This window comes from Acinonyx jubatus, chromosome A1 (assembly GCF_027475565.1).
Source record: "Acinonyx jubatus isolate Ajub_Pintada_27869175 chromosome A1, VMU_Ajub_asm_v1.0, whole genome shotgun sequence".
NCBI lineage: Eukaryota > Metazoa > Chordata > Mammalia > Carnivora > Felidae > Acinonyx > Acinonyx jubatus.
Genome location: NC_069380.1, coordinates 145,605,666 through 145,629,839, shown reverse-complemented (window position 1 = coordinate 145,629,839; position 24,174 = coordinate 145,605,666). Strand labels below are relative to the sequence as shown.

At 35.8% G+C, this 24,174-nt stretch overlaps 1 protein-coding gene across 2 annotated transcripts in view; it reads left to right on the top strand.

Annotated features, from left to right (window-relative positions):
- EDIL3 (EGF like repeats and discoidin domains 3) overlaps positions 1–24,174 on the top strand; it is a 410,169-nt gene that overhangs the window by 105,550 nt on the left and 280,445 nt on the right. For both annotated transcript variants that reach the window (XM_027038784.2, XM_027038776.2), the window contains exon 2: positions 16,808–16,936. In XM_027038784.2, the coding sequence (XP_026894585.1) occupies positions 16,808–16,936 (129 nt within the window). The remainder of the gene's footprint in view (positions 1–16,807; positions 16,937–24,174) is intronic.

The following is a 24,174-nucleotide window of genomic DNA, read 5'->3' as shown; positions in this document are numbered from 1 at the left end:
CTCCAGTAAAGAGTCTTCCAAGTTTATGACGTGGGAGAAGGGGACAGGATGGCAGGCAGGTCCTCTGGAGACGATTTAGTGTCTACTGACATGTCTCTTGAGTTTCCCAACCGCAGATCTGGGAAAATTGCCAACCATCACACTGACATTGTGGCCCACACTCAGAAGAGAATTTAAGCTTTAAGAGCCTTCAAATTTGTATATCTTTTGGATTAGTTATGCAGTTAAGCAGATCATCCTTTATCTTCCTTCCCAGGTGACAAGAACCGAGAGGTTTTTTTACTTGTTGGAACCAACATTGTAAACTGCTTTTGTTAAAGAGGAACAGAAATCATATGTATTTTTGCTTACAATACTGTAAGGAAATTTGCTTACATATTGCTTATAATAATGTAAGTTAATTTGGAAACAGTCCTGGCCAAATGCCCCCAACCATAATGAAGGCAGTATACAATCAGTGGTATTCAAAATTGCTATAATATTTTTGGAAGACTATTAGGCATTATTAATAAATTTTTGAAGCATATGCCCATTTGTAAAGTTTTATTTCCAGTGCAAGTAAAAGTTCACAAATGTGTTGGTACAATAGTGATCAACTCGTAATTGTAACAGGAAAAATTTGAAAACTCCTAAATATCCTATGGTATGGAACTGCATATAAAGTTATGCCATACTCATATATTTGATGCCATGGATTTGCTAAGCAGAATGAAGTGTCTTTATGCTGACAGTTTCTGAAATGTGTTGTAAAGCAGTACAAATGAGGTATGGAAAAACATGCCATTTCTGTCAATTTGTGTGAAACAAATATCAGAGAGAGTGTTTATAAATTTCAGCAAAGATAAAAAAGAGCTAACAGTGGCTACTTCTAGGGTTCAAGAATCAGAATCAAAGAAGGTGGGTATTTTAAACCCATGTAATGATTTTCTAACTGAAAAAAAAATATGCCCTCATTTCTTTTATAGTTAAAAAATATGAGATTAAAATGAGCAGAGCTAAACAGAGAAGAAGTTTTGTGGGATGTATTAAAATTAGTCATGATTATAGCTTAGGGATGGGAGTAGAGAGAACTACGTGCTTTTGGCTTTACTACTATGTTATCTGAGTTGTTTACAATGAATAAACACGTTTTACTTTTTACTTTTCTTTTCCAGCCCTATGGAGATATAACTGACATATAACATTGAGTAAATTTAAGCTGTAAGGCATGTTGATTTGATACAATTATATATTGCAAAATGATACCACCATAGCTTTAGCTAACCATCATGTCACATAATTACCATTTCTTTTTTTGTGGTGAGAACATTCAAAATTTGTTTTCTTAGCAGCTTTGAAGTATATAATACATTGTTATTAACAAGGATCACAGTGCTATACATTAGATCCTCAGAATTTATTTGTCTCTTCACCGGAAGCTTGTACCCTTTGACCAACGTCTCCTCACATCCTCCACCACCCCCCACCCCCAGCCCTTGGTAACCACCATTCTAGTTGCTGTTTCTATGCATTCGGCTCTTTAAGATTCCACATATTAAGTGATGAAGTACAGTATTTGTCTTTATCTGTCTGACTTATTTCACTTAGCATAGTGCCCTCCAGGTACATTCATGTTGTTGCAAAAATCAGGATATTCTTTCTCATGGTGGAACAAGCCTCTGTTTCATATAATGCACCACATATTCTTCATCCATTTATTCATTGACAGACATGTGGTTTGTTCCCATGTCTTGGATCTTGTGAATTATGCTGCAGTGAACATGGGAGAGCAGATATCTTTGAGATCCTGTTTTCATTTCCTTTGGATATATACCCAGAAGTAGAATTGATGCATCATATGGTAGTTCTATTTTTGATTTTTTGAAGAACCTCCATACTGTGTTCTGTGGTGGCTGGAACACTATTCCTACCAACATTATAAAAGGTTTTCCTTTTTTTCCACATCCTCACCAGCACATGGCATATTTTGTCTTTTGTCATTAGACGTTCTAACAGGTGTGAAGTGATATCTCATTTTGGTTTTGTTTGAATTTCCCTGACTATTGGGAATATTGAGCATCTTTCTATGTTCCTGTTGGCCATTTGTATGTCTTCTTTGGAAAAATGTCTATTCAGATCTTCTACCTATTTTTTTAAGTTTATATATTTTGAGAGAAAGAGCAAGAGCACATGCCTGTGTGCATGCATCGGAGAGGGGCAGAGAGAGAGGGAGAGAGAATCTCGAGCAGGCTCCCCACTTTTAGTGTAGAGTCTGACAGGGGTCTTGATCTCATGAACCATGAGATCATTACCTGAGCCGAGATCAAGAGTTGGATGCCTAACTGACTGAGCTAGGTGCCCCAGATCCTCCACCTGTTTTTCATCAGATTATGTGTTTGCTATTGAATTATGTTAGTTCTTTATACATTTTGATACTAATCTTTAATCATATGTATGACTTACAAATATTCTTCTGTAGGTTGCCTTTTCATTTTGTTTATGGTTTCCTTTCCTATGCAGAAGCTTTTTAATTTGATGTAGTCCCAGTTGTTTATTTTTGCTTTTTGGCCTTTGCTTTTGGTATAAAATTCCCCCCCAAAAATCCCAGGACTGATGCCAAGAGCTGACCCCCCCACCATGTTTTCTCCTAGGAGTTTTATGGCCTCAGATCTTACACTCCAGTCCTTAATTCATTTTGAGTTGATTTTTGTGTATGTTATAAGTAGTTCAGTTTTATTCTTTTGCATGTGGCTATCCAGTTTCCTCAACTATAGGTGATTAATTTTTTTCTAGAAATAAAAGTGCTTGGATCATAGTACATGTTCAGTAAAACAGAAGTTTTGTATTTATTGTTATCATAAACCCTAAGAGAGAAAAACAAAGAAACAAAAAAACAAAACCTTTGGGTTCCGAGTAGCCTTGTGTGGAATACAGACCATATTATTAGGATGATAGTGATATCAATTTCTAAATTGCTCACCATGTTACTTTAAATCTGTATGCTTTTACACTAAAGTTTGCAGTGACTCATTTTATTCTTTTATGGAAGTTGGTTATAATCTTATCTTTGTAAGCACAACATGGCTTCAAAGAGGATCGATGTTACACACAGAAAATGCACATCTTACTCCGTTGCTTAAAGTATCCTTCACAACTGAAAAGAAGCAGTAATAAGGCACTTAGTCCAAAAGTCGTTTGTTATTCCTAAATCTCCAGTTTAGTGCTTTATTAATCTACAGCTGCCTTTCAAGAGGAGGAACAGTGAACTCTTTCTAGCCAAATTATTACTGAGCTGTTCTACCTTAGGCTTCCAAAAGCTGTATTTCTGTCACAGGTATTTTGTTATGCTCCTGTGATTGTCACCATTGAATTTTTTTTTTATAAGAGAGCATGTATTATATAAGTTCATTTTAATATATGTATGAAACTCTTTCCCCGGATATGTCCTGAGTCTACTCTGGGTCAGAGCTTATTCTAGGATTTGCTATCCTTGACTCAAACAATGATGCAAATGCTTTGGTCATCTACATAATTTTCCAAATAAGATTGGGAGGAATAGAGATGAATTTATTTTATAATACTCAGGCTCTAGAGACTTATCTAATTAAAAATAATTTATATGTTAAGGAATAGATATATCATCAAGGAATCATTATATCAACATAGCATATTTTTGCATCGTGGTCTATTCTAGCATCTGGCCTGATATCAGAGGCCTGCCATTGCTTTGCAGCTGTGGTTAGCATTGTCCACATGGGGGAGAAAGTTCATTGTAAGGGACATAGCTACGTTAACTGCAGACTGGAATCCAGAATTGTTCCGTTTTAAACCAAAGGAGGATCAGAAATGCAGGTGATGGGTGGATTCTACCAAAAGACTGAAGTTATCTGAAGGATGAAAGGTGGGCAATGCACAACGATACTAAATAATTGACCCCCAGTCATAGAACGAAAAGAACTTGAAGAAGGTGAAGAGCCTGAAGAGGTGAAGAGAGAAGATGAAGGAGAATAAGGGCAAGGGAAAGCATCCAAACATGCATAGTTTCTTGTTTCTGAAGCCATGCTGCCTGTGTGTAAATCTCCCTTTGCCAATGTTATTCTATACCTCTTGGTAAATTCTGCAACTTTAGTTAATTTCCATTCTTTCATATGTAAAATGAGTTTTCTTATTAATATCAGCAAAGTTTCTGATAGGAGTATTATAAGGATTTAATGAGATTAATACTCATAAAGCACTTAGTATAATGTTTGGCACATAGTTAAGCCACAAAAATATTAACTAACATTACTAAAAAAATAATAAAGTGTTCTAACAGATCAGCCAAGTGATGGAGTAGCAGATTCCAAGAGTATATGAAATTTGGAAATTTGAGCAAGGAGATAATTTGTATCAGAAAATTTTTTTCAGGAAGAGGTTGCGTGATTTCTTTAGATCTATCCTATGGATAGTGATGCCACAAGACAGGTATGTCAAAAGGGAGCTACATGGGGAATGTGGGGCAGGGTGTTTCCCAACAGTTTATGTAGTATGAAGCCTTTTATCCAAGGTTATTCTATTTTTGAATATTTTTTAAATATTTATTTTTGAGAGGGCGAGAGAGAGAGAGACAGAGCATGAGAGGGAAAGGGGCAGAGAGAGAGAGAGGGAGACACAGAATCCGAAGTAGGCTCCAGACTCTGAACTCTCAGTACAGAGCCTCACATGGGGCTTGAACTCATGAACCGTGAGACCATGACCTGAGCCAAACTCAGATGCTATAACCAACTTAGCCCCCCAGGCACCCATATCCAAGATTATTCTAAACTGCACTTATATGACCCATGTTTGAGAGTCACTAATAAAATTGCATCGACAGTAATTAAACCGATGAGAAAAGGGAAAGACAAATAAGGTCAGAGCTTCACTAATAACAGTCATAAACTGATGCTGGGTTCTGAGTCCTCACTTTCAGGTCAGGGCTCGATCAGGGATTGGGAAGAAGCTGGTGTGTATCAAATGATCACAAAAACAAGGACAAGAGGGATACCAATGCAGAATCGAGACTATTGATAGAATAGAGGCAAAGGCTTTTTTTTTTCTTTTTTTAATGTGTTCAAGTTCGCTCATTTGTCCATTTCTGTGCCAAATAGTTACCTTTTAGCAAGTCACATTTCTATTTGGTAGGCTGGAAGAGTAACGTAGTCCAGCTTCCTAAGTATTTCCCTGGTCTTTTCAGTATAAAAGCACTAATATTCTGAATGGAGTTCCATTAAGGCAGCTGGAACACCTAAAGAAAGGGCACTTTGCTTCTGTCATTACAATCAGGCTGCTCCCTATAAAGATGCAAATTGGAGTGCTAACAGCAATAGCCTGATACCTGTTGAAAACCAAGAAGATAGCAAGAACACCCATAATTTCTGATTTCCACTGAGTTAATTGCTCAGCTGTCTTTTCTTATCAGGAACTGCCTTGCATTAGAATAGCACAATGGCCATATAGTCATTAAATCTGAATAAGATATTCCATGTTTGTTAAAATAATTACAGAGCTAATATGTTCTCATGTTGATTAGTAAGCATGTCTACTGACAGTGGCCTAACCAAGTCATTTATGTTTCTGCTTCCTAAGACCGTTGGCGGTGAATACAAAGATTTAAATTCTGAAAATGTATACATTATATGGAACTAGAGCATTCAGCAACTATTTTATAAAGTGTTACTTTCTTGTGAAAATATTGCTATAAAAGGTGAATATATATTCACTTTATACAAATCATTCACTTTATACAAAAATTAAACAAGATCTAAATCTGACTTTTAAAATATGACGTCCATTCCATAAATTAGATAAGTGTCTATTGGTTATTTTTAGCTGGAAGAAGACTAGTTTTAATCTTTGTGATTTTTTTTTATTCCAGCCTCCAAATGTATAAACATATGTAGTCAGGTTTAGTGCGCAAGTTTATAAACACGTTATGTAATGACAGGATTGACTACTTTAAACATCTGGCAATAAATAGTTGGGGCTGTACTTAAAACAGTGAAAGATATTCCTTCAGCTTTTCCCTGCTATAGTTGGAAACTGTCATTCTGCTGTCTTAAATTGTGACTGTTTCAAACAAATTCTAAATAAAACACAAATTAGACTTAAAAAATTTTTTATGCCTTTCTACTGTAACGTATCCTTTCTGCCTGAAAAAAAAATGATGAAATGGGTTATCCAGTGATTAACAAATGTTCTGTTCTTTCTTTTGGTCCCCATTTTTTAGTAAGTGATCAAGTTTGCCAGGTTGTTTTCGACTGGTTTTCATTGGAAGTTATTTTTATATGGTGGCTGAGCAGCTTTACATTAAGAAGAGGCAGAACTGACAATTTAAGATCTGGATAAGAAGGCAATGTGAAACTTCCATAGTTAGACATGGCACTAAATGTGATCCTCTTTGTATCACCTGATTGTTTTTATAGTTGGTGTGAGTTTGTGTTCTTGACAAGGATTGATGGGCTAAGTGTTACCATCATTATGTACTGTGTTATTTACATACAGCAACAAAATTCTATCTTTTAGTTTGTCCTTTGCTGTCAACTGAACAACAGAAATATCTGAAAGAACAATTCACAGGGTCTATAATTTTTGCATAATTAAAAATATTATCTTAGCGTATAAAATTCAGTAAGTTATCTTATGTATTTTTCAAAAAATCAAAAGCAGCCAGGTGTCACTCGTTTTGCTCCATTGGCCATCGCTATACCTATGTGACAAAACAACAAACCTGGATTGGTCCTCTACCTGTAGCGCACATCCAGGCATTGACCTAGAAGCAGATATCTCATTGGGTACTTATTGCCGCTATCAATTCTTGTTTTCAAACTCAACTGAGCCCTCAGTGTTTTCTGTCGATCTTTTTTCTGAGGCTCATCAGTCATGTTTTTTCACACTCCCTAACCTTCTGAGTATTCCTTCTCTACTGTATCTTTAACCTCTTCTTTATAGTAGCTGCTTCTCATTAGCACCAAAACACTGTTAGGTTTCTGACATTTTAAATACATTCCCAACCCCTGTCTCCCACCTGATTTTTATTTGGAAACTGTTGACTGTATGCCAGGTACTGATCTTTGGCACAGGGGAGAGAATATGCTAAGTTGAAATGATTCTGACTTTAGAGAGCTTGCAATATAGAGTGTTTTCAAGTTTATATGGCTTCTAGACCAAGTTTCCAATACTCTTCTCAGAATTTTTGTTTATATCTCCATGATTTAAAAAATCCACTCTGTGTTAATTTACCTATCTCTAGCCCAAACCTTTCTTCCCAGGTTCAAAGTCCTAAAACCAAGTTCTCACTGAATATCTCCAACTGCATGTCTGTAGGCACTTAGGTCCACTCATTTCCAAAATGGAATCCATCATCCCCTTTGACCACCATCCCCAAACTTGCTCCCTAGACCATGTTTTCCATCAAAATGAAAGGCAGAACTTTTTGTTGAATTTTGATATGTGGTTTAATTTTTAGTTCTCTTTCCTTTCAACCATCAGACCCATAAATTTGGTCCCTCAGTATATCTTTTGGGATCCATTTCTCTCCATTTCTGTGTTTGGTATTCTAATCCAAGCCAGCAATGTGTGTGTCAGAATAACATCTGCCACTTTCTAACTGATCTGCCACCCTTAAATTTTGCCTCCTTGTAATCCATTCTCCCTACTACTTGACATCCAAATCATGTCAGCCCTTCTGCTTACTACCCTTAAATGGCTGTCCTTTTTGCTAAGGAATGGCCAGACTTCTTATGAGTGTCTTCAAGACACTGGGTATCCTGGGCACTTTGTACTCTTCAGCCTTGCCTCTTGCCATTTCTGTTCACTCTTCTCTCTAGCCAAAGTGAGTTTCTTCCTGTTTCTTGAACCTATGCTCTGGCTCTGCTGCCTGGTTTCACATACTTGTCCCACCTCATTGCCTATCCGGTTTCCACTAGTTCTCTCGTCTTGAATTGGGAATCACTTGATTTGGGGAAGGTTTCCTAAATCACAGTTCTGAGTTTGGTGTTCCATCCCCCCAACATACTCCCTTGGCACACACAGTTTTCTTGTTCCTGGACCTAACATGCAGTAGTAACTACCTTCCAACTTATTTGTGTCTTTTCTTAAATGCTAGAGAACAAGTAATTGTCTGTCAGAGGTCCTATAGTATGTGCAGCAGTTATCACTTTTAATGGAGCATAGATGGCCTTCAGTAAATATTGACTGAATGACTAAATGGATATTCTTCATAGGTAGAAATAATATAGTCAACAGGTAGAAATATAGTCAACAGTACTTGAGAATTCCATATAGTTGAATTTTCTGGTAATTTACAAAGTTTTAACTAATTATTTGAGAGGAATTCAATGTATGTTAGTGTTAAGTGGTGTCCATTCTAATTTCTCTAACATACTGTATACCTTTATTTTCCAGTTGTCAGTTCTGGCTTCCTGCAAATGAATTTTTCATAACTCAGAGTATACTAACAAAGAAAGCTAGTCAAGTATTTTTCTTCATTTGCTTTTCTCTCAATTGAAAGCCGAAAAGTATGAACTTTCTTTCTTCCATCTTTCCTCTTCCCCTTCTTTCTTTCCTTCCTCACTTTATATGACTTATTTTCCTTCTTTTTAATAAGTTGACATCTTTGGGTGAATGTAAATAAATGTGGAGGGATGGGTCCTACCCTCCGTGATTCTGATTTAATTGGACTGGGCATCTGGAATTTGAAAAGCTCCCCTGTGATTATAATATACAGCAAATTTTAAGAACCACTGGGTTAGATCATTTCTGATGTCCCTTTCAATTCTAAAAACTCTAGATTTTGTTATTTTAAGAGGCTCTCCAGAGTGTTTTAAAATACAAAATATGCCCAAAGATTTTCTTTCAAAATGTAGAGCCTGAAATAGTTTTGTCTTTTCATGCAGTTAGCCTTGATTGAAGCTGTGTGTTAAAGGATGCAAAATTCTCATTGTCAATACTCAATAATATTTGCTAACTTTCTTATAATTCTCTTCAGTACTCCCTTAGCATTTAAAACCTTATCTAAAAAGAAAAATGTCTCTAGAAATAGTGCGATAAACACTGGCTAACAGCTGAGACATAATCTGCTTTAAGTTAGCTTTAGTGTGGCTCTGAGTCTAAGAAGTTTCTTTGCTCAGTCATTATATTGGTGTCTTCCATAGCTGAGTATGGTCATTTGGGGACCTGTAGACCCCAGGGTATAGCATTAGTGGTCTTTTATCGCAAGCATGTCCAGTGATTTTCTAGTAAAATGGCAGATCCTATCAATGTAGATAAACTTATTCTTATTGGCATTCTTATTTCTTTCTCTCTTCCTCCTAATTGCAGTAATGGTCTGAAATATCAACTAGAATTTATTTTTTAAAGCACGTATGAAGCTAACAATCAGATCAAACCTTTTTAACCAGGTTTTTATGAAATTTAAACTGGCCACACTCATAAGCTTTAGTTTATGAATGAAGGCATTAAAATAAAAATCTGTGCATCAAACTTATTAGAACATACAGCAATGAAATTTCAATATTCAACACAAATGGTCTCTCAGGAGACTCAGGAGGCCCCAAAGTAAATTGAGAGGCCTATGGTTGATTCAAAAGTGACATTTATTTTGTTGTGTACAATTTCGCTGGCAGTAAGTCATAAGGATACTAAAATTTTCTGTGAGGAATTTTACCAGGTTGAGTATGGAAATTCCTGTGAACTTTATCTCATTTTAACTAGAGTTATTGCTTACTTGTGTACTATGCTTGGCTCATTTTGCCAAGTACTCTGTTTACAGACTGTTTATAATTCTAATTTGTGCAGTTGAAGACAAAGCTTTTATTTTCTTTCAGTTTGTAAATGAAATGATAGGAGTATAGCTACCCAGTTCAGTGGGAGAGCAATAAACTGAAGATGAGGTTGTAATACACAGACCAGAATTGTCATAGTTGTGAAACATGGGTTTAACTGGTTACTGTGTTTTACTTTCTCACACATAAATAAGTGTGGTAATATTGTTCACATTTAGTGTGGGAAGATAGTGAAGAAATTAAATAATATTTTGTATTGGTGAAGTCACTTGTTGGAGTGATATGTTGCCATTTTATTTGGTTTTTATTTTTACGTCAGCGTACACATTTTTTTGCAGAAATGGAGAGAGGGCAGGGTGGCATGTAGCACTGCTAAAGGAACAGAGAAAATGGGGAGGCATGAGTTCCTCCAAATAAATGATTGCTATATTTACATTGCCATGTATATAGATGAATACATTAGTAGTACTATGTAGATATATTCACATGCAAAAAAGATCACTATGCAAATGCATAAGAAGGTTAGCATGTAAATACAATAATATATTTTCAGTAGATGTTTGATAAATATTAAGAATAAGCTTAGCAGAAATGCCCTTGGTTATCATGAAGACACACAGTCAAATGTAGGGCTTTAAGTTATAAATTGGTTCCTACTAAAATTGTATTGCTGACAAAAAACTTTTAGTGACATTTTGTTACCGTGTCCCAAATGCATTAGCCTCCTTTCACTTTCTTGAGTTCATTACTCTCTTACCTTTCAGTAGGGTCAGACATATGCTACTCCCCTGCCTAAAAGACTCTTCCTTAGGTTTTAACATGACTGGCACGTGTTCACGTTTCAGTTTTCAGCTCGAGTGACACCTCCTTCGAGAAGCCTTTCTTGATTGTTTATCTTAAGTAACCAGTTCTTTTTACTGCCCTTTCCACCAGCCTATTCTCCTCCTGTGTCTCCTCCTATGGTTTTTATTACAGTGACCAATACCTTGCTTTCTTATTTCTTAGTTTTTCATTATGCATTCCCTTCACTATAATATAAACTTTGAGAGTACTGGCACCTTATGTGTCTTCATCTAGGCTATATTCCCAGCCTCTACGGTGTTTTCTGGAATATCAATACATGATGAATGGATTGGTGATTCTCTGATCTGTGAACTGGAGAGGGGCACTAATATGTAAAGAAAACCAGATGCATAAATCATCTGAGATTAAACATGGATGAGAAAAATTAGCTCTTAGGTCCACCTGACTCCCTGAGTATGGCCAACATAGAATTTTCTCCTTTACTTGGCATTAGAAGTTGCATAGTTATATACTGAGCTCACAGAAGAAAAAACAAACAAACAAACAAACAAACACAATCACCATCAAAAAGGTATAGATAGATAATAGGCTTTTAGGTTTTTGGGGGGGTTTTTTGCATCATCTTCAGTGCTACATGATATAGATGCCTATACACTTTGCTATGTAGGCTAAACGATCATGGATTGCAAATTAATAATGAGCTGTAATAAGACAATCTGCGAATCACCTTGAACAGGTGACTGGCAACAGGTGGTGGGCCAGTGAGAAGAATGAGGTAGGCAGTGGACTCAGACAGGATGATCCCAGTCCAAGCAGAACCCTGGAGAGTGGGAGAAAGACCAGGCAAACAAGAAGTTAAATTTAGCCTGCAATGATTTCTTGCCCCTGGGAAAAATAATTGCTTCATTCTATTGCCAAAAGGCAAATCGGCATCAGCTTAATTTGCCTGAGTCTGCCATAAACTGCAGATGGAATCATAAAACATAGTTAGACGCAAATTAAACACATCTGTCCTAATCTAAAGCAGGTGAGGCCAGACAGCCAAGAAGCATCAAGGTATAACGCTGCACACAGATTACAATATGCAGAGGTATATTTTAGGAGCCTGCTGACAGTGGAATAAAGAACCATGAAATTGTGTATTGTCCTATTTTCCTATAGTGAGCCTGCCTTCTTGTACTGGTTGCCATCTTAGTTTTAAAAAAACTCTACCAATTCATCCATTGAGAAATAAACAAAAAGTGCTGATTTGAAGGCCAGGGATCTCTTGCATTTTAATCAGGAATCTTACCTGAGCTGATGCTTTCTCAGGTTAATTGAAATGACAAGGAATCAGAAGTCCCTACAGTGCATTTTAATTGGACTTGAAATTTCAGCTTGAGGATTTGTTTCTACTTAAATGATCATGCTTCATCTGTACAAACCATTGAGATAATGGGTCAGTAGAGAAAACAACAGGCTCAGATATGATCAGATACTTGACTGAGGTGTCTATGTACCCGATCCTAACTAGGACTGTCCTGAGAGAGAAAGGGGAGTGTGGCACCCAGGGAAGTGTGCTGCTGCAGCATCCCTTCAAGAAAAGAAGCTGTCCAGCTGCCAGGAATGTGTCAAACTCCAACAAATCTTCTGCAGCACTTCCAGGATCTCACTGGAGCTTTAGAGCCACCCTATGCCTAGGCCACCTCCAGCCGGTGATTGGACATGGCAAGGGCACCAGTGCCTGGTCATTTATGCCCTTGGAGGATTCCTCTAAAGGGTAATCTTTGCTTCCTAGTGGGCTGGCTAAGACTTCATCAAGTTTGCGTTACAGACTGAGGCTCCCTTGCTTGATTCTTCGTCAATCCCTGCACACCCCCCTTCCCCATTTCTTTTCACAGTGTCAGATCCGCATCACAGGATGAAGGCTTTTCCTGCCCATTTCTGCTTTCTCCTCATTTTTCTTTCACAGGCATTACCTCTTAATCTTGTTGCACTCTTAACTTTTTCTTAGCATTTACTTCATGGAGAACCCACCTGACACAGGGGTGTACTTAATAATTAGATGCGGGGAGGCAGATTTAAAACACAGTCTGTAATAATCCTAATCATGTGTGATGGGCTTCTGCTGTCTATCCTCTACTTTATCCAAGGCCAAAATTTTGTTTTCTGTTGACATTGTCCATCTAACACAGGTACCTGTGGGGACCTTTATAAATCTCAGACAGACCTTGACATATGAGACCCTAAGCGAATAAGCTGAATATTTATACTGAAGTGGAAAGGGCCTAGCAATAATTTCCCTTTTTCTTTTAAAAATTTATTTATTTATTTTGAGGGAGGGAGGCGGAGAGAGAGAAAGAGAGAGGGAATATGCAAACTTCTCAAACACAGTAATTTCTTTAAAACTAAATCCATTATATTTCCTTATGAAGGTGACCACTCAGTCATACAGATAAAAGCTCTAGAAATCAACCCAGATTCCTTGCTCTCTTTCAACCCTTACATCAGTTTGATCACATTGTTATCTTGATTCTACCTCAAGATACATTGTGATTCTACCTCAAGATACATTTTGGTCAAATTTATTACCTCTTTTCTACCTTTGAAAAACACACTGAGTAAATATCAATAAGGGGGAAAATATAAGATGAACTTTCACAAGTGTAATTTATTAGAATTAAGTAGACATCAGTGAAAAAGAACAAAATGTACAAGGACAAGAGAGAATAAACAGGTCAGCTAAACAACAGCTGGTGTCTACAAGATCTAGGGAGAGATGAACAGATCATCCTGTCTGATTTTGATTACAGAAGCGTCATATGGCTGGCAGACGCACCTGGTCAAATGGTAGAAAACCGATTAGGTTAAGTTATTATCACCTAGAAAGGGTATCGAAAGTGCCAAGAAAATTTTCTTAGGACACCAAGACTTCCCATCATGATGGGATAATCAAAGGGACTGGACATTCCAGCCTCATGTGTCACTCAGTTTATCTGGGCTGTTAAGCTCACATCAGTTAATAAATGTTGCAGGAATTTGGTTGTAGGAGTGAGAGCGATAATGAAAGGTACTTGATTTTAGAAAAGTGTATCAGTGTAGTCTGTATGCTTGAGAACCTTTGGGTTGTCACTCATGCCTTGCCTTTCTACTGTAGACATTGCTTCTATGAGTACAGATGAATCTATATACATCTACAATGTGCCTTGATCTGTTGACATTGCTGCAACAACAGATCCTGGTCTAGGGAATATAGAATTCCCCTTTTTGTAGTACTGACAATACACAGGATTATGACTGACGTCTCATCCAAAAAAATGTTTGGGTGTTACTACTCAACTTCATGGAATGTACAGGGTTAGCTGATGGCAGTGTTGTTAGTCTGACGGTACAAAGCTGTGTTGCTTTGCTCGTGTCTAGGGCAGAGAGCGATGATCTCGCTTTTAAACTGGTGATTGCCTTTTTATAGAAAATCTCAACAATAATACCTTTGTTTCTAGATTAATTATCTGGGGGGAGGAATAGTAGTGATTTGGGGGGACTTTAATTTCCTGTTTTATTACCTAGTATTTATTAACTGAATTGGAATTAAATCATGCTTCCATTGCTTTCCCTGTTCATAGCTATCTCTGAAGAGAGTTGAGAAAATCAGTTTTTGCTAGGACTACTTCAAGAGTTTAACGCTTAGTTCTTTTGCCCTAAACTGTGACTCTTCCATTTGATCCAATACAATGCTGTTTGAGTCATCATTCCAAAACACAAATGTGATCATATATTTTCCCATGTACAAAGTCCTTTTCTGATTTTCCAGTGCTTAGAGAGAATCTTCAAATTTTTTGTCACAGCACATAAGGCCTTTATTTACACGACCATGCTACTTTCTGAGCTCCATTCTATCTCTCATATACATCTATGCTCTAATTATTGTGGCCTGCTTGAAATTCCTGGAATAAGCCATGATCTTTTTCCTTTGTATATGCTATTCTCTTTGCCTAGAATGTTGAGCAGGTACCTCCTCCTGTGTTGTTTCACCTCGCAGCACTGAATCTTTTTAGAAGTTTCTGTTGATCCTACACTTTGGATTCTGTAGACTAATTACAGCTCTTACTATGTATGGTAGTTGTTCTTGCTTTTTTATCTCCCATACTAGGCTCTATACTTCTTAATGGTAGAGACTATCTTTATTTACTTCTGTATGCTTCTGTATGTTCAGCACTGACCTTGGTGCCTGCATAGAATAGGTAGTCAAGCAATGGGGGGGGGGGGGGTGAGGGATAAAGGGACAAATGGAAGGATGAATGGAGGAATGGCGGAATGGCTAGCTAGTTATATAAAGACATAGGAAGTTTATTGAAATATCTCAGTAATCAGCCCCCCAATCAAATTCATTCTGTAAAATGCTGCCAGGATAGTCATCTTAAAATATACATATGACCATGTCAAAACTTTAAAATACATGCTAAAAGCATTCATTGGCTCTTCACCTTATAAGTTACGATGTTAACTTTTTAATCTTTACTAATCTGACATATTTATACTTCCTCAGCCATTCCTAACCAAGTAATCCATTGTCTAGCCATGCTAAATTCTATGATATTTCCAACACATATTTATTCTTTTATTTATTCACTTATTTCATGACTCTCTCATTTCTTATGGACATCCCAGTGCTAGTATTTTTATCTATCATCTTAATATAGCTAATGACTTGCTTTATAAATGTGACCAAAATCTTACCCTCCATTTTTATTTTTCTAAAGTCTTAGAATGGTTCATCTAGAAAATATAGGAAATTATTCTTTGGAAGGCTCCTATAAGGGAATAAAGTTCCCAAGAAACAGAAAGTGGTAGGAAGTTGGGACACAGATGCTTTTGTAAACTTTGAAAAACCTTCTTCTCTTGATCAGGCGATGGTACTTTCCCCTTTCAAGCTCCCTTTAAAACTCTATGGGTTTCTCTGAATCTGATTTACATCCTGTCTGTATAATAAAATCACACTCATGACTTTGAAGCCTGCTTTTCACTCTAGACTTAATCAGTGGTACACTGGGCGTGTCGGGCTGTTCAGAGATAATACCCTTAAGACTTCTGGAAGCCCTTTTATTTAGCTGAGAGAGTCTTCAGGCTGTACCTGAATTATTTGAAATATTTTCACAAGGGCCTTCTAGCCATATCCTTAATTTGATATTTATGTTGAGGCCATGTCTTTCTGACAAAGCTCCAGGTTTGATCTTTCACTGGTTTGGGAGGCTGGCATTGAGATAGTTTTGGTTGTTATTGGTTGGTTGGTTGGTCAGTTAATTGTCACAAATCCTCCTCTCTATATTCCTTTTCTTTACTTTCACACTTATCGTTTCTTTATTTAGCATGTCTCTTCTTGTAGTACTGTATCAATGCAGCTATTAAAAACCAACTGACACTTTAATATTCTGCCTGAAAATCTCATTATTCATAGGTAAAAAGTCATTAGGTATATTTCTGTCACTAAAGTTTTTCTCAGGTAACAACGTTACCAACTGATTTTCTCTACATAGCATGGATAGCCTCACATTTTCTCTAGGCTCCTCTAGTCATTTTCTTGATGCCTTTCCACCCAGTACCAAAGCCAATGCCATATATTATAGGTTCTGGTTATGGCACAACTTACTTCTCTGTGCCAGTTTCTTTCTTACTGTTACATGTTTCTCTCACCTCAGGCAAACTAGCCTGAATTTATTCTCATGGTCCTGACAGGGTTTGAAGAAGTAGAAAGATTCAAGTGCTTTTTCAAACCTTGGCTGGCTTCAAGTCTCCTAACATCCTATTGGCCAAAGCAAGTCACCTGGACAAGCCCAGAAATAAACCTCACCCCTTTAGAGAGAGAAATTGCAAAGTTACAGAGTTAAGTGTATTAATTTAAAAACTTTTTTTATTGGAGTAATTAATAAATCTTTCTACTAGACATATTTCAATTAATCTTTAACAAATCAGACAATATTTTATTGACATGTAATGGAGGAACCCCAAAATGAGTTAATAGTTTTTTGTATGCTATTTGGTATGCAGTGTTTGAATAGAAAATTTCATTTTATGTTACATACCATGTCTTTGAAAAGTACAAGGTTTCAAAGGGGTCTTGCATACCTTATCTGTAAATCTAAACAGTGTGGTGACTCTACTAAAGGAAAATGGAGTATGAAATAGTACATCTCAGTGCCTAAGACTGCAAGTGAAAAGTCATTCTCTGTTTCTTTATTTCTCAGGTGATATTTGTGATCCCAATCCATGTGAAAATGGCGGTGTTTGTTTGCCAGGATTGTCTGACAATTCCTTTTCCTGTGAGTGTCCAGATGGCTTCACAGATCCCAACTGTTCTAGTGTTGTGGAGGTTGGTAAGTGCAAGATTTAAGCATTTCAGTAGTTACCCCCTTTGTTTGCATGAGTGACTGCCAAATTTGGTGTGGTGTAGTATGGGTATTCTATACAAGATTGCTATATGCTGCTAATCTGTTATTCCTCTATAGTACTCTCAATTTTATAATTTATGTTTTATAATTAAATTATATTTTTATTAATGGTGTTCGCAAATCATTTAAAAATACGTTTTCATGCTTAACACTATATTTCAAAGTCACTACAAGTAGTAATTGAATATAATACATTTCTTATCTCTCTAATATTGATATACATTTAAAAGTTTATTCTCACTGAAAAATAATTCCTAAGTCAATTTATTTAAATTAGTCTCTCTAAATAAAATAGAACTTATTTTAGTGACTGATAATATCTGTCAGTATTTTGTAGCTCTTCTAATCATTACTTTTCCAAGACTGAATAAATGAAAGATTATATTTCAGCTGCATTGTTCCTTAGAGTCTTCTCTAAAACTTTGCTTTGCAAGTATTCATTAGTCATTGATCATATTTCAAATTTGTTTTCATCTGTGAAGTACTTCATTGGCATATATACTTACGGATTCAGGATCACTTCCATAATTGCCAAATTGTTCCCATTAAGGAAATGGCCGTACTTTAAATAATTTAGCCCTGTGTAAATTTGTGTAGAGATTTTCTCTCTGATTAAAGGCAATATCATGATTAAGGTTGAAAATTTTCTATATTTTTTCACATCAGTACCAAGAAAAATAAAAAGTAGACCGTATCTGTTTAACATAGGAAAACTAAATGTGTTTTGGGTTAAATTTCTGTCAACCTGCATAAACCTTGGAAAATTCAGAGGTTTTGCTGGCCTTTGAAAAATAATTTTGAAGAAGAGAAGTAATAGTGTCTGTAGTAAGGGACCAGTTTGAGTTACTTATCATTGTGTCTGATACACCTAACCTAGTACCTTTATGCATAGTAAAAGCACAATAACTATTGATTGAATGAAAGATTCATTAAATGAAACTGTAAGCTTGCCATTTTGACTACTAGTTACTGGATTTTAGTATGCTTTATTTGTTAAATGTGTTTTTCTTGTCTTTTATATGTATTAGTATCACTGTGTGGTATATGAAAAAATTAATTATGTTATTTTAAAAAGGTACTTTGTTCATTTAATTCATTTCAAATTTAGTTCTCTTCTAAGGCTTTTATTAACTCACTGCTATTTCAGGGGTTTGATACGGTGCCACAGAAATAAAACTATACTAACCACTTTGACCCCGTCTCCAAATATGTATGGTGAATTTCAGGGTTTAATATGAGAGCCATATCCTCAGGAAAGTCTATATCTCTGAAGAAAATTATAGTCATAAATATTCCCAACAGGAATAAATGAATAAAATAAAACTTTAGTGTTGTATTTTAAGCTCACTAACCTGAAAATGACGGTGCCTTACATTTGTAGTGTGTGATGTTTTTGTTGCTATTTCTTTAAAAAAATTTTTTTTTAAGGTTTATTTATTTTCTGAGAGACAGAGAGAGACAGAGCATGAGCAGGAAAGGGGCAGAGAGAGGGAGACACAGAATCCGAAGCAGGCTCCAGGCTCCGAGCTGTCAGCACCGAGCCTGAGGGGGGACTCAAACTCACAAACTGTGAGACCCTGACCTGAGCCAATGTCGGACGCTTAACCAACTGAGCCACCAGGCGCCCCTTGTTGCTATTTCTAAGAACCAAATCTGGAATTAAGGAGGCAAATGTCTTAAAATAATTTAAAAATCAGTATCTTCATAGATTTCTTAAGTAAATTCTTTAATTCTTTGGTCCATATTTTAAAATTAATTCGGTTTTTATCATTTTATCAGAAGAATGAGACTATGGGCAATAACACTTTAAAAACTAGATACACTGTCATATTCCATGTAGTTCAGTGAGCCTGTGGAGAATAAAATGATTATAGAATTAAATTTTGCTCAGATTCATTACTTTCTATTATTAAAATATTTGTGATATTCAGAAATATGGTAGTTATGATATATTATCTAAGCTCTAGATTTTATTATATGTTTTAAGCAACCTCATTCTTCCATGGTATGTATTTAGGAACTATTGTAAGAAATATATTTTTTTATTTTATATTTGATTTGTCATTTAGCAAAGCATATTAGTTACACCAATTCTAATTTAATGTCTAACATTGAAATAATAGAAAACAAGTGCCCTAAAAGTTTAAAAGTATCCATAGTTTCTTAGATACAACTTTGTTATATTCTGAAATAATTTTTTAAAATGTGAGAAAATAAGGGGAAATCAAACAGTTGTCAGGTAAGATGCCTCTTTACAACAGACATGTATTTCCTTACATGCCTTTCTATTACCTCTTTCTCAGCTCCATGTTTTCTTGCATATAATAAGGGGAAACTGAATATGTATTAAGTAAAAACATGTATTAGTAATGCTTTTAATATCTATCCTCCTTGAGGGTTTTTTTTTTATATTTTTGAAACTACTTAGTGGGACAAAATGTATGAAACATTAGATCATTAAAGACCATCCTGCATTTTTAGTTTGAAAAAATTGATTACTTTGGTGGGACATTTCTGTTGTTGTTTCTATAGCTTTAAACAGCATCAGTGCAGAAAGCATAGAGTATACTAGAATTTTATACAACCCACTCCCTCCCTACACACAGGAAAGTTGTACATATTTTGATGTAATATATTAAAAGACAGAGATTTGAGGTGTCATCAGCTTATATATTAGTCCCCCAAAGATGGAGATGTGTCCAAGCTTTCTTCTAAACTTTAAGCCATATACATTTTGTGATTATATGACGTTTTAAATCTCTTTATTATTAATTTCCAAAGGAAAGAAAATCTTTTCTGTATTGGTTTTGTTTTGATTCCAATTGTAAAAATTATTTTTACTCTGTATATTCTACAATCAAACAGTTACTGTCTTCATTGTAGTACATCTGGAAAGGAGAATTTCAAATATTCACTATTCTTAGAGATAAAAATCACTACTTGGTATTACCTCAAACCTCATTATTTTGTAGCAACTTTATTTTAAGTTCTTGATGCTACTTATTTCAAAAACATTCTTATCCAATTTTGTACTTTTATTCTTCCTTCCCAAACCATTTAGAGTCGGATAAGCACAAAATACGGCATTTGCAATCAATCCTCATATCGCTTACATTCCTATATTATGTGTGGAGGCTTCGAGAAATTGACTCACTCAGGTTTGTGAACTTCACTCACTAGACAGCGTTGCTTTTATTAGATTTAATTCTTAGTCTGTCTATACACTCCAGTATCCATCTTTTACCTCTATCTGTCTCTCTTTCCCTATCTCTCTGTTTCTCTTTCGCACACACATCTCCCTATACAGACATACCTCCACAATTCAATCTTCTCAGCCTCTTAGAGTTATTACAACTCACGTCTGACAGCTGCAAAAGGCAATAGGCAAACATCTCCCTGATCAAAGGAAAGAAAAAACAAAACAAAACAAAAAACTCAAACAAAAACAAAAACACAAAACTCCTTCACATCCTCAGATGTGAAGACATCAGCCAGGTTAACCAATGTTTGCACAGATGTGAGCTAGATGGTGTCTTTTTCTCCAGGGAACTTGTAGATAGACCACCATGTGGTTAAGCCCCAAATTACTTCTCAATGGCCTGCTCACATTCCTGGATGGCACTGTGTAATTTGGAGGCAAATGTTGACACGTTTATTTCATGCAGAAATTTCTATTACCAGTGAATATTTTAGATTTCATATGTGAAATTTTGGGAAATTATTACATTGTCCAAGTTCTATGGCATAATTCTCTTCTATACACCATCAAATTAACCCAGTAAAATAATAACAAGTATAAGCATTTACAACTCAAATACGTAGTATATTACTGCAACCAAAGAGAACAAAATAAGCGATTGACTTAAAAAAAATCTTAGTTTTCATATATTCTTAAATACCTATTGAGTACTTGGTAAGTAATAGTTACATATCTGATGGAATGCAATGGTAAACAAATTTACAGAAATTGCCATCTAGCCAGGAAAGCACTTAAATAAATAAATAGATGAATATGATGGGTATTGTGATAGCAGAAGTATGTGGAGTCATAAGAATTTAAAGCAGGTGTCTTATCATAAGCTACATGTCAGGGAATGCATGCCTACTCGAAAAAATAAAATCTTGACATGATTATAAAGATTAATTCCAATCTAGCAAGCAGAAAGCCAAAAGTATTCAAACATTGGAAATAATTTTTAGAAAAGATCAGAGATAAGAAAAGTTATGATTCCATGAGCTGCCAGAAATTCATTGTGGCTAGAGCTTAAAAAGAAGACACAATGTAGCCCAATAAATTTGGAGACGTGGCAGATTCTGCATGTTTTAAGGAATTGGGACTTTATACTAAGACATATAGAGGATTTGTACTTTTAGAATTGGAGGAATTTGCTAGCTACTAGCTAAGAAATCAGGCATAGCTTTATAAGTTATAATTATACAGATAGTTATTGACAGTCAGGGACTATATGAATCAGCCACACGGAGAATAATTTTTCTTTAAAAGACCAAAGGTTGGAAACTGATGAAAGTTCATCAATATTTGAGCAGTAGGTAGCAAAAGTTAAATCTATAAAGGACTCTGAGAAGGAGTGGTCAAAAAGAGAAAAAAATGTTGCACCCCCAAAACGAGAGGCAAATCGTGTGTCAAGGAATGTATTATCAGCAGTGTCAAATACAATGGAGAAGTTGACCAAGATAAATGTTTATGTTGATTATCTGTCACTGAGAGATCATAGTGCCAGGATCAGTTTTGCTAGAGTTGTGGAGAAAGAGCTGGATTGTGGCACATGGAAGAATTAGAGATAAGATTTTTAAAAAGTGGCTGAGAAAACAAGGAAGCTTTCTCAACTTGATAAAATAATAATAATAAAAAAGATATATCTATTAAAGGCCTACAGATAAAATATTTAATGGTAAGAACCTTGAAGATTTTCCTCTTAGATTAGAAACAAGACAAGGATGCTCCCTCTCACTATTCTTTTCAACTTTATATTGGAAGCCCTAGTCAATACAATAAGACAAGGAAATGAAATAAAAGGCATACATACTGGGAAGAAAGTAATAAAACTGTCTTTTCATGGATGATATGATCATCTATGCAAAAAGAAATCCTAAAGAATAAACAAAAAAATCCTGGAAGTAATAAGCAATTATAGCAAAATTATAGAATGCAAGGTTAATATATAAAAGCCAATCATTTTTCTGTAAACCAGTAATGAACAAGTGGAATTTGAAATTAAAAACACAATAGCCAGAGCACAGAAGATTTTAGGGCAGTGAAAACACTCTGCATAATATTATGATGATGGATACATGCTATTATACATTTGCCAAAATGCATATAATGTATATTACCCAGAGTGAACTCTTCTGCAAATTATGGACTTTGGATAATTATGATTTAAATGTAAGTGTGGGTTTATCAATTGTAAGAATGTACCACTCTGGTAAGGAATGTTGATATTGCAGAGCTTATGCATGTGTGGGATCAGGGATTATATGGGAAAACACTATACCTTTCTCTATTTTTCTGTGAACTTAAAACTGTTCTCAGAAATAAGGTCTTTAAAGAATGGCTATAACATTTATCAGTTTATTCATTTATTTGTTTATTCATCCGTCAAATATTTATTGAATATATACTATATGCCAGACCCTGTTCTTGGCACTAAGGATATAACCACTAAAAATGGGCTTTGCCCTTATAAATCTTCTAGTCAAATGGGGAATTAGGCAGTAAACCATCATACTTACCATGGGAAGTTCTACAAAGAAAAATAAAGACAACTGTGAAGTAGAATAAGAAGAGGTATATTTTTAGGAAAGATGATTAGGAAAGACTTAGAAGTTTGTGTTTGAACAGAGAGTCGAACTGAGACAGATTCACTGTGTATGGATGGAGAGAGAGGACAGTAACGTGAAAGGGGAGTTTGGACTAAGGGAGGTTTTTACTTTAAGATGGGATTGCAGTATCATTATGATTCAGAAATATGACATAAAACTAAGCTTGTGTTTTACTAAGAATAAACTGTGTTAGATGACTCATATAGATATTTCAGTATTATTTGGCATACATTTAGCTATCAGTCTGAAAACAAAAGACATAAACATTGGAATTTGGTGGCAATTTAAAATCCATCATCACTTTTAGAAAAAAATTCCAAGTACCTGTGTTATGAGAGTAGTGCAGTATGGGATAACAAAGGCAGCATATCATTTCACTTATAGCTCTTCCTCTTTATCCTCTCTGTAGTTACATTGGCTTCTGACCAGGTTTTCTCATTTAGAAAAATTAATAAACATGAAGGTGCTTTATTCATCCTGTTCTGTCTTCTCCCGTCCTCTTCTATCATATTCCATCCAAACTCATTTCCTTTGGGAATTGGTATTCCTTTTTTTTTTAATTTTTTTTAACGTTTATTTATTTTTGGGACAGAGAGAGACAGAGCATGAACAGGGGAGGGGCAGAGAGAGAGGGAGACACAGAATCGGAAGCAGGCTCCAGGCTCTGAGCCATCAGCCCAGAGCCTGACGCGGGGCTCAAACTCACGGACCGCGAGATCCTGACCTGGCTGAAGTCGGACGCTTAACCGACTGCGCCACCCAGGCGCCCCTGGTATTCCTTTTCTAACGTGAATTCAGGTTCTTTTAAATTTGTGGCCCTCAGTACTCAACACTGCTAATCTGTCCTGCTTCCATTTCATTATAAGAAACCAGTTACATTTACCCAGGATAAATAAAGTCTCATAATTTTTTTAACAAAGCCCAACAATTTTCACTGTACATCTTGCCCCCATGAATAGGTAAATTCATGTTTACCTTTAAGAAGGTGATCACTGTTGGGACGCTTGAATGACTCAAGAGGATAAGTGTCCAACTTCAGCTCAGGTCAATATCTCATGGTTCATGGGTTTGAGCTCTGCATCAGGCTCTCTGCTGACAGCTCAGAGCCTGGAGCCTGCTTTGGATTCTGTGTCTCCCTCTCTCTCTGCCCCTCCCCTGCTCGCTCTCTCTCTCTCTCTCTCTCTCTCTCAAAAATAAATAAATATTGAAAAAATTTTAAAAAAGAAGGTGATCACTGTCAGAATATCAAGTAGTGTAATAGAGACAGACACTGTCTAAAAGACTTCTTTTTAGTGATCATGAAATATCAGAATGTTAAC